Genomic DNA, 12252 nt, shown 5'->3' with positions numbered 1-12252 from the left:
AAAATTTCCTTTCCATCTTTGTCAACTGCAAAAGAAAGAGTCCCTCCAGCAGGGTAAAAATAAAATATATATATATATATATCTTTCTCTAATATAGATGCCATTTTAATCTAATTTATATTTTCATAATTATTTTAGCATATCTAAACAGAGATGGAACTAGATGGAACGTTTTACTGCTTTCATTTTTTTTACGTGAAGTCAAGGATCCCTCTTTTTTAGGGAGTAAGAAATATAAAAAAACAGTGACAAAATACGTTATCAAGATAAAAGTGATAGAGTTCCAAAATGGCAGCTGGTAAAGTGGAAGCTACACTGACACTCTCCCAGGACCAAACTGGAATTACAACTAAAATACAGAAAAAACATCCTGAATAGTCAACTGAAGACTGGCTGGAGAGAACCTGACAACCAAGGACAGAAAGTGGAGACTGCATAGAGACGGTCCTAGAAGAGGCGGGCAGGGGGTCTTTTGAGAGAAGTGCCCAGGGAGCTGGCTCAACAAGCAGGTGGGGAGCCCAGAGAGAGTGAAGGCCCGTGAGCAAGTGCCTTTATTGGGGGTCAGGGTGGAGAATGCACCAAAAGATGTGAGGGATTTCCCTGGTGCATTTGAATGTCACCAGGCCACAGTCAGGGAGGGCAAGAAGGGGAGCTTGTGGCAGGGACCGGCCTTATCACTCTGGCTCACCTGGTCACCTAGGCGGGTTGCTCACAGCCTGTTTGTGAGGATGTTGAGGCATCAGGAAAATATGAAGTTTTTAAATTTGCAATAAGCTTTTGTATAAAGGTCTGATGTGAACACAGTTTCTCTTGGCTAAATATCTAGAAGTGTGATCACTGCCTTATATAGAAATGTATTTTTAATTTTATAGAAAATGTTTTCTAAAGTGGATGCACCATTTTATTATTATCGGCAATGTATGAATATTCAGGTTGCTCTGTGTTCTCACTAGCATTTGGTATTGTTGATATGTGTGTGTTTTTAAATTTTAACTTTCTAATGTCTTACTGTGATTTTAATTAGAATTTATCTAATGACTAATGAGGTTGAGCTTTTTCCCCTTTGCTGTTTGTATTTCTTCTTTGATAAAAATATCAATTCAATTATTTCACCCAGTGTTTTATTTGTTTTCTTATTGAGTTTGATATAATTAGCAAATATCTTATCCTTATCCTTCCCTTCTCTTAGTGTAATTCACAGAGCAAAAGTTTTGGTTTTGATGAAGTCCAATTTACCATTTTTAAAAATGATTTTAGTGTTGTAATTAAGAACACATTGCCTAACCAAGATTACAAAGAATTTTTCTTCTGGAAGTTTTGTAGTTTTAGATTTACATTTCAATTTATAATACATCTTAAGTGTTGTATATAATGTGAGGTATGGGTTGAAGTTCTCTCTCTTTCTCTTTCTGCATATAGAGGTCTATTTGCTCTAACACAGTGATGGCGAACCTATGACATGCGTGTCAGAGGTGACACGCGAACTCATTTTTTTTGGTTGATTTTTCTTTGTTAAGTGGCATTTAAATATATAAAATAAATATCAAAAATATAAGTCTTTGTTTTACTATGGTTGCAAATATCAAAAAATTTCTATATGTGACATGGCACCAGAGTTAAGTTAGGGTTTTCAAAATGCTGACACGCCGAGCTCAAAAGGTTCGCCATCACTGCGAGTCTAGCACATTATTTGAAAGGGCGATATTCCTACATTGAATTGCCTTTGTGCTTTTGTCCAAATTCAAATGTCCTTATTTTTGTAGGCGAATCTGTGCTATTCTGTTACATTGAACTGTATATCTAGACTTTTTCCAATACTATATTGTTTTCACAATGTAGCTTTACTGTTTTTATTCCTATAGATTTACAGTAAGTTTTGAAATAAATTAGTATATGTTCTCTAATTTTGTGCTTTTTAAAAGTTGTTTTGGCTATTCTAGTTGTATTTGAATTAGTTTGTAGATATCCCAAATTGCCTGAGATTTTGATTGGGATTATACTAAATCTAGAAATCAATGTGGTAATTGTTTCATGTGCCCTTGAGAAGAATGCGTATTTGGTTGTGATTTGGTGAAGCATTCTATAAAATGTCAATTAGGTCATGCTGCTTGAGAGTGTTACTAAAGTCTCCTATATCCTTAAAATAAATAAATAAATAAGGTAAGTGCCTAATATTTCAATGATTTTTTCACTGAATTTAATAAACTAAAATAAAAGGTATTAGTGCTCAGACCAAGAACTATCACACTGGAGCTGAATATTTTATGAAGATTACTTTGCACAGTAATGTAATTAACATTTATAGTGCACCTGCAGGACTCACACTGATATGCTCTCTGTTTTTTGAGTCAAACAACATCGCTGATCTCATAAGTCAACAAAAGATAGTATTTTCCTGTCTGTAAACTGGGGGAGTAGAGAGATTGCATTTAACTGCTTTATTTGAGTCTATGAGCCAGTGGCTTGGAGCCAGGTGGCAGTGGTGAGGGTTTACCAGAATTACATGGAGAACATTCTCAAACTACAACATCCATTTCTCTCATAAGCCTCCTCTAGATTTGTCTGTCTTGGGGAGCCCAGATGGTTCTCCTGCTGAGGTAGTTGGTCTATGACCATAGACTTTATCTAATTCTCCTTCTAGAAAATGCTATCTTCCATGTTCTCAAACCCACCATTGATTCCTAAAGTTGCCCCAGAACATTGCCACCAGCAAACTACATTAGTTCTTGCTGCTTTCAGCCTATTTTTCTTTACATTTTGCAATAACATGGAACTTGGTGAACCTTGGACAAAATAGATGGTCTACAATGTTACTTTCCTTCTCTATTTGTTGTTTGTTTGTTTTTTAACCCAGAAAAGAATATCAATAGATAACGTATGCCTTGACTATGGGAAAGAACTAAAATGTATTCATCTTTCATGAATGAAGATATTTAAACATCCTTAAGAGAATTATGGTTTACCAAGTACACCTCAATCCTTTTCTATCCTGAAATCAAAGACAAACTTGACCGCTCTGGGGATGATTCCTCAAATGACTTCCAGGTGCTTCTCCATCTGGTGTATTTCGAAATTTCTTTTGACTTCTAAGGCCTAAGTAGACTTCCACAGCTGCTTTTATGAATCTTATAAGTTCAGTAAACCACTGATACTGACAATTTTATGTTCCAGTCTCTGAGGAAAGGAGTCTGGAGTCCTGGGTTACAGTGAAGGGGCCACCTGAACGCATTAAGAGAGCAAAGACAAACCAGAATCTCTCATCAGTTGAACCACACGGTCTGGTTATGAACACGGATTCATCTCTCTCACTGCTCATGGGGCATGTGTTCCTCAGCTGGGCACACACAGAATTATGGCTTTTCTGACCAACATTCTTTTGGACCCTATGTGCATATATTATAGCCATCTGGTTCTTCTCATCCTGGGTGATCTCCAGGCATAAGAAGAATACTGTAGATAAATAGAAAATCATGATCCAATTGGACTCACCCACTCGGAACTCTAGGACATCAAACTGACAGTCTTGGTGACTTTCTAGGTAAAAATTCTCAAAATGAATGTAAATGGATGAATTTCCCTGATTTGGATTGCTGAGAGTCCATTCACAGTTTAGGTTTCTTGAGTAATTGCTGACTCCATTATAGCCAGGAGAAGTAAAGTTTCCTTCCGGGGAATTGGTAAGGGCCCCACCACACACTAAAGACACAAAAGGCAACAGAGAAAATAGTAAAACTCATGCCATAACAGAAGACACAAACAATATAGGAACAATCAGTAACATAACAGCAGCAACATTTTTACTTTTATTTTTCTTTTCTAGATGAAGTCAAGTCTGTGGGTAAACAGGTGGCTCATGCATGCGAACTATGGAAGAACTTTCTGTGGGTTTAGAACAAAATATTTGCAAAAATGAGCAGTTTCTTTATTTTCCTGTAGTTGAAGAATAAGTGGGTAGGGTTTGGCTCTGCATCAATATCTCCTCATTTTGGGCCTACTGTTCATTAATATTTAATTTAGAGGAATACTGAAATATAACGGTGGTCTCAATGGCTTCTAATTAGCAATTCTCCACTTGATCCAATAATTTAATTGGATCACACCGATCATATAACATTATAGTGCCAATAAATTGACCCTTTAAATAGGAAATAAAGACTTCATATATCAATAACTTAAAGTCTTTTAATATGTAGTTCAAATTTTTCTAAATTTAAAACCTCTTAGATAATAACATAAATCCAGAGAGTAGGAGGATATTTAGAATAGAAAGGCCATACCCTGCTTAATTTTCAAGTACTCTACGTCAAATGTGAACTCCTCATTCATTTACGCTGGAAATGTGTATAAGGATGGATTACTAAGAAACAGTAAACTATCTCCGTCTTAAATTAATGTATATACTTTCTGGAAGGGAATTCTATCTAAGAGGAAGATGGTCTCCTAGCACAAAAGAATGACAGAGGACTGCGGGACTGAAAACCAGCTATAATCATGGAATTGAGCTAGCACCTCTTCTAACAGCATTTTTAAAAGTTTTAATCCACAATGGCAGTCTTCTTTCCAAAACCAAAGGAATTTTTATTTTTTAAATTTTTATCCATCATGGGTTTTCTATCTGGTTATGCATGTCTGTCTATGTAGAAGATCCTTGTTGTAATTTTAATCACTGAAGTTGAAGTAGATGACTCTGCTGCTGTGGGCAGTAGCTGCGGGGACATCTGCAAGCATATGTATTTAGAACACCCTGTATTACCTGCATCTTCACTGGATGTGTAGGAAGCACTGAAGCCTCCATATGGCCTGGACCCATCGGTGAAATAAATGACTTTCATTGTATTTCCTGAAGATTTGATCTCATCACTTATATTCACACTGCTACATAGCTTCCCGAGCACGGGTGAGTTACTTCTAATGCCATTGAACACCTGTTAGAAAAACAGTTTAACCTTTAGACACACAGTCCATCTTACTGAGTACTTTTTAGGAGGTTATATTTCCAGCCCAGACACACTTCCTTCTAAGGAAACTCTGTGCTAAAATGAATTAACAATTCGGGCTCCTAGCCCAGTGCCACAACCACTCTGTTACCCAGAGCACATTTTGTGGCCTCGGGGTCATTTCACTAAATGAAAATACAGCAGCAATGCCCTCCTGCCATGGTGACAAATGAAAAACTGTTGTACTCTTTGCAACAGGAAACTGTGCTCTAAATGTAAAGTAGATAGGCCAACATGCTTAAATCTCAGTTCACAGAATTTACTGCTGGGCAGTTTTTCATAACAATGCATCAGGACCTTTGATATTTAGGATGAAGGCTGAAATGTTTGTCTCTGATGATGTAAAGAATGAAATCAAATATTTTAAATGCATTGAAAAGTAATTTAAAACGTCAATCTCACTATCAATTGTTCTTTCCTAATTACTAATGGATTCAAGCTTCCATTCTCTTAATAATTCGAATTTTAAAAAGTTGATTAGAGTATCGGTGACTCCAACATATTAAACTCTAGTTTTATGCACATATTTATAATAATTGGCAAAGTATGATTTAGCATTCTTGGTTTTTATAGTTCAAGGACAGTCAAGAAGTAACTACACAATAATTGAATGAGTGATTGTTTGACATTCCTTTTCTTTTCTTTTTTTTTAGAAAGGATTTGAATGGCTCACAATTAGACATAATGTGCCAGAAAATGACACTAAGAGCTACGGAGAAAGAGAATGTACTCCATCACAAAAATATAAGCTTTTTTATTTACTATAATTGATTATTAAATTTAGCTCCTTTCTTTTCTTCCTCTCTCCCTAGCCCCTCTCTCCCTCCCCCTTTCTTCCTTCCTTCTTTTTTTTTCCTTTCTCTCTGAGAAATTCTCAAGTAAATAAAGGGTGAGCAAAGGGCAGCCCAATCCCCTTGTTTGGAGTAGAGTGAAGAACAAACAAAACAAACCTCGAATCTATAAAAATATATCGCAAAGGAAAGGAATGTGGACATCAGATTAAAAATTCAGAAATTAATTCTGAAGGTGTTTCTTTGTTGGAGTTTTAACCTTCCCAGGAGAAATGACCTATAGATATGACATCTGTAGTTTCCTCAAATTAAATAGTCATCTCCCCACTTGTCACCTCCCATGAAGCACACAAATGTACAAGCCCAGTCATGCACACAGAGCTTCCCATTAGGCGTTTAGTACTTCATTATTAAATAGAAATGAACAGCCAAGGTTACCAGACATTTAGGGAAACATGGCAAAGGCAGAGACAAATATAGGTAAATAGGAAACCGGAACTTAAAGGAAATTGGTCACAAAAAGAGGAAAATACTTCAAAATTATGATTAATATATTTATATATTAATATTAATATATTGAACACATGTGATATTTTTAAATATGCAATACATTGAAAGACTAAGGATAAAGTAAGTACAATTCTAGGTATACACATTCTTAAAACTTTGTCATTCATCTCCACTTCCTTAAGAAGCTGCAAGCGCATATGCCTCACTAAACAGAGAAACTTAACCAAAAAAGGGAAATGCACATGTCATACAGCCAGGCCTCCAGCCCGGAAGAGAAAGGAAGGGACTTGGACATTTGGTGAAGGGAAATCCCAACATGACAGCCGGCACCAGGCTTGCAGAACAAGGCTCAAGGAGGGCTATTGCTAGGATATTGCTTACTTCATTATATAAGGTGGGGACATATGTCTGGAGTGGAAAGTGTGTGAACGAATTAGTGATAGATGCATAGAAAACCAAGAAAATCTACAACGGGCACTACTAGTATTATTACAAAAAAACAAAAGCAAACGCTATCATAGTACACTACCTGGCTTCATTGCTAATGGTGTTTACATAATCATAATAATGTAAACATTAAATAACAATTTAAACAAAATCTGTGATCTAAGTATTTTTGGAGAAAGTTGGGGGAGTATGTGAAATGTGCACACCACTGTGTGCATTTGTGGTGGTGGTACGGGCTGGTTTGTGAAGAGAGCTAAATCTCATCGTCCATAGCTGGACGATGTATAAGACTCCAAAATAAAGAAGTAGCAGAATAGGAATATTATTTTTAAATAATGACAGAAATTCCTCAAGAAGTAGACAACAGAGTTGAGAGTGGATGCCTTTGGCATATATGATTCAGAGATGAGAAAATGACAAAACATAATTCAGAATTTGGGGCTATCACTGTGAATTTTATTGTAATTATTTGAGTTCTAAAGCTAGAATTATTCATATTATCTTTCCTGCAGGGCATGTGGATATTCTGTTGGTAAGATTCTTAATAATCATTATATTCAATTTGATCTCAACTATGAAAACCATTTCAAAGGAAAAACCCCCAGCATACACATCAAAATTTTAATAAGTGTGTAGAATTCCAAGTATTTTATATTTTTTATTTTTCTGAACTCTCCTAATTTTGGTCAATAAGCATCCATTGTATTTGTAATCAGCAAAAATAGATTAAAATTAGTATACAAATGAATTTATGAAATATGGTACTTTTTTTCAGATAGCAGAACTCGGCAAAATTTTAAGCTTGAATGTAATCATTTTGGGGTAATAAAAAGTGGTAGATACATACAAAGATGTTTCATATTTTTGAAACTCACTATGCAACAGGAGACAATTAAATGGAAAACAAAAGTGGCTTGTTTTTAAAATGAATAATGATAGTACTTCCATTTATTCATTCAACAACTTTTGTCCTCCTTATGTGTCAGGCACTGGGCATTGGGCATTGAATGAGGCCAAGTGCTTGTCCTAATGGAGCTCGCATCCTGGTTGGGGGAGCAGACAATTAGCAGAAAGCAAATAAATGTGGAATATCAGGTGGTCTGAAGTGCTGTGAAAGCAATAATAGAGGGAAATGAAGAGGCCACGATGAGGTTTATTGAATATGGGGTGCTTGGTGTAGGCCTCATGGATCAAATCATTTGAGCAGAGACCTCAGTGAAGTGAAAGAATGAACTGGGCAGCCATCTAGACAAGGCAGTAGTGCATGTGAAGTGAGTTGGGAGTGTGTGTGTGTGTGTGTGGGGGGAGGTCCAGGAGGGGGTTTATGCATATTCAATGAACTGAAAAGAAGCCAGTGAGCAAAAGGGGAAGGGAGTGTGAGATAAGGTGCAGAGGTAGGAAAGGAAGGGGCAAAAGTAATGTAGGGCCAGTGGTCTATTATAAGGATTTGGGATTTTCCATTAGAAGATTTTCAATGAAAGCAACATGATATGATTTACATTTAAGCCTATCGCCCTGGCTGCTGTGTTGAGAATGCAGGGAGACAGGGTGGAAGTTATTAAAATAAATCTAAGTGAGTGGTGATAGTAATAATAATGGATATGATGAAAAGTAGTTTGATTCTGGATCTTTTAAAAACATACAGCCAATAGTACTTGCTTATGGATGTAACATAAGGTGTGAGAGAAAGGTATCCAAAACAGACATCAAGGTTTTTGACCTGAGCAATCAGGAGTTTGGAATTATTATTTACTGAGCTAACAAAGCCTGAAGAAAGGACAAGTTGGGTAGGAAAATATACTTATATTAATCTACAATCCATACAGTAGATGCATATAGATCTGTCATTTCACAATTAGTAATCTCCTTTCACACTCATGGATCTTACTTTTGTTTTCTGCTAAGGGAAGGTAAAAAAATTTGAGGCTATATTTCAAAGCATTTGAGCTACATGGAGGCCAAGCAGCCATGGCCCCTCAAAGGGGTCACTCAGAACCTCTGGCATAGAACGGTGTTATACAGAGATACTCATCTGCTTAAAACTTGTGGTGGTGGGTTGTTCTGGGACTAGTCCCATTCAGCCATGTGTTACCTATAGGCTTAATTTCTGTTTACTCCATTTTGCCATTTGCTCTTAAAATTTATCCTACCGATGGCCCTGATGTATGTTGTGATAACTAATAGCCTCTTAAAACAGCTTTTACAAATATTGTGGCAGTTTATTGAGATTTTGTCCTGTCTAAAATACTTAGAGTTTGTCTGAGATACAGTTGTACAACGAGAATATTCCTGACCTAGTTTCCTGACTATGATTTATGAGACAATGAACTCGTTAACTAATGGAATATAATATCCCTGACTGCACAGGACACTTACTGTCACACGCTCGCTGCTGCAGGACGGATGAGCTTCCAGCCTCAGGTTGTTAAAAGTTAGTGTGACCTGCCTTCCTTCCTGCACAGTGATTCTCCACTCACAGATCCGGCCATGAGGATTTGGGTTAGGGTAGTTGGGAGAAGTAAATGTTCCAGTAGGACCCTGTAGATCTCCACCACATTCTGAAGGAGGAAGAAAAAGGATTTCCAATGAAACCAAATTGACCCTTTCTATAAAGAATGTCCTCAAAATTAAAGTGGTTTCTTTTCCCATTATCATATTCGAAAAAATTATTGCCCTATTTATGTGGATTCTGAGAAAGAAGATACCTACTAAGAAGAGCTCGTGGTGGCTAAGTGAGCTCAAATATAAAAAACAAAGCCTAGCAGCCACTTCTACACAGGGAACTCTTATGAAAACTGCACTTCAGGGAGAAGCTCGCACTGAACTGTCGACCTGCACTGTGTTTCCGCCACACAGCCCTTATAAAGGAGTTCCTAGAATCCTATTTTAACCAATAAGACTGAGGCTTTCCCCATCCAATCATAGCTGCCCAGTTCTATCTCCATCAGCTTCTTCACCAACCAATCAGAGCAGCTCCATTCTGACCAATCAAACTGTGAAGATTTGGAGTCTTCATTTGCATGAGGATGGGCCAATCAGGGACCAGGAGTGGGGACTTCTGTCTATTTAAATCAGCTTCTCTCCCTTCTAGGACCATTGTTTCCCTTTTTATCTAAGAGTGAGTTTCCCTGGCTGGAGCTGAAACACCAAAGATGTCGCACCAGTGCAGAATGGAGCAGACCAGCACAGGGTGGAGAAGTTCTGCTAGGAGCAGAGCAGAGCTGTCTCCCTAGAGAGGGGCCTGGCCCCAGGGCTGCCTAATCCAGAGCTGCATCACAGCTATGCTGTTTTCACACTGTGCTGTATCACAACTGAGCTGTTTTGCACTCAATAAAGTTTCCTCTTCACTGCACCCAAATTGAGGATTCCTGCTGGCATTAAATTGGCACCGATGACCACCAATGACATAACTATATGTATGCAAGGACTTAGACAATACATTTGTATTCATTTCCTATTAATATTTAACCTTTGTTTCCAGGGATGATAGTTCACAGCATTTTATCACCATGGCCCAAGAAATATAACACCAATAAATGTAGTAATCTTAGAGTCAGGAAAATCAGCGGGCTAAAGTACTTATCCTCTTTTTTCCCCCCAGATAAGATCTTTATTTTATTTGAGTTTGTCAGGGAATTTGGAATGCAAATTCTGAGTAGGACTAATGGGCTGACTTCCTTAAAATGAATGTAGTACAACTCCCATCCCCTTATATCTCTCCTAGTTCTAGTTCCCTTCTTTTGTAGCATTGACCACAGGTGTGGCTTTCAATTATCAGTGTGACTGTTTGATTGACATCTGCCTCTCTACTAAGCTGTAAGGTCCAAGAAGACAGGAGTCAGGTATTTTAGTTTTGTTTTTTTGTGGGGTGTTTTGTCCAATTGCTATAACATCTGTGCCTAGCATAATGTCTATCCAGTGTAGGTGCTCAATAATATATATATTTACATAAATCCATGAACTTACCTTCCAGACTGGATTCAAACCGTAGTCTGAATCCTGAGGCAGTAAGAGAGTCATCTGTGACAAACCGGACCAAAGCAACATTGCTAGAAGTGTCCACGCTGTCAGGAATGATGTTTCCACAGTATCTGCCCAGTAAATTTCCTGTGAGAGTCAAATAAGTAAGTATGTATATGTCCAGGTAATTGATTTTATTTAAACTCTACTGGAAGTGTTCTGCACATATGAAGAAAATAATAAAAGATAAGACCCTGTCCATGAAGAAATGATAACCTCTGTCAAGAGAAGCAGGACAAATATGAATAAAAACTAATATATTCAAATATATGATGTGTAAGATAAATGGCAACCAGTCATGGCAAAGGCATCTCAACACAATGAGGAAGGCTAGCTCATTTGTTTAAAGAAATGGTCGGAATAAATAGAGTGACATGTGTTCATCTCATATTATTTTCAGGCTACATTACCCTTTCTTCTCCTTACTCCACATAATGTCCCTCAAATAACTACATATGGCCCTGGAAGAATATGCTCTCTCTGTGGTCTCCAGGGTAAGCTATAGGACAGTGATGGCGAACCTTTTGAGCTCGGCGTGTCAGCATTTTGAAAAACCCTAACTTAACTCTGGTGCCGTGTCACATATAGAAATTTTTTGATATTTGCAACCATAGTAAAACAAAGATTTATATTTTTGATATTTATTTTACATATTTAAATGCCATTTAACAAAGAAAAATCAACCACAAAAATGAGTTTGCATGTCACCTCTGACACGCGTGTCATAGGTTTGCGATCACTGCTATAGGATGACACCTGAGGCTCAAGACACCCATTGTTTATGGGTGCGTGGAGGGAGAGAAAGGCTGGCACTTCCCACATCTGATTGAGCTGCACTTCTTTGCCAAGAACAGACATAGTTTTGCCTTTCTTGGAAGTGAGGAATCTTTAGAGGCTGAGTGAGTACATGTGAAAATAAATACCCCCAAAGATAGCAGGCATATTTTACTGACCAGAGGTATGGTTTTCCCAGATCTCAACAAAGTCTTTTTCACAGCCAGAGGAATTCTGAAGGTTAAAGTCTTCAAAATGGATGGTGAGATAGCGTCCCAAGGGACCCCTGAGATGCCACTCACATAATAAATCGTCTGAATATGCAAGTGTTGGATATCCGATGCTTTGGATGACACCACTTTGCCCTGTCAATGTTCCCCCACACCGGGCTGCAAAAAAAAGAGAGCAATATTTTATTATAGATTTTTTTACAATTTCACCAGCACATTTGAAAACTTTTATATGCCAAGTGAACATGAATTGAAGTTCCAAAAATTCTGAAAATGCTTGGTTAGTGCTCCCTTACTATTGGAAATCTACTATTGATGTACAGAGAAATGAAAGCACAAGTTCAATCCAATAATGGGAAATGAAAGACTGAAAGATTTGGACATATTCTGTAATATCTCTTTAATTCTTGGGGTGCCATGTAAAATCTGTCAGTTGCAATAACATTTCATTTCACGAACCAACTGATAGATTGATAGGGCCTG

At 37.4% G+C, this 12252-nt stretch overlaps 1 protein-coding gene across 1 annotated transcript in view; it reads right to left on the bottom strand.

Annotated features, from left to right (window-relative positions):
• CUBN (cubilin) overlaps positions 1 to 12252 on the bottom strand; it is a 285455-nt gene that overhangs the window by 76115 nt on the left and 197088 nt on the right. The window contains exons 46-50 of the mRNA XM_036346196.1: positions 11719 to 11928; positions 10712 to 10852; positions 9122 to 9303; positions 4754 to 4925; positions 3490 to 3696 (exon numbers count right to left, since the gene is read on the bottom strand). Coding sequence (XP_036202089.1) covers positions 3490 to 3696; positions 4754 to 4925; positions 9122 to 9303; positions 10712 to 10852; positions 11719 to 11928 — 912 coding nt within the window. The remainder of the gene's footprint in view (positions 1 to 3489; positions 3697 to 4753; positions 4926 to 9121; positions 9304 to 10711; positions 10853 to 11718; positions 11929 to 12252) is intronic.

This window comes from Myotis myotis, unplaced genomic scaffold (assembly GCF_014108235.1).
Source record: "Myotis myotis isolate mMyoMyo1 unplaced genomic scaffold, mMyoMyo1.p scaffold_m19_p_1, whole genome shotgun sequence".
NCBI classification, from domain to species: domain Eukaryota; kingdom Metazoa; phylum Chordata; class Mammalia; order Chiroptera; family Vespertilionidae; genus Myotis; species Myotis myotis.
This window is presented reverse-complemented; position numbering and strand designations above follow the sequence as displayed.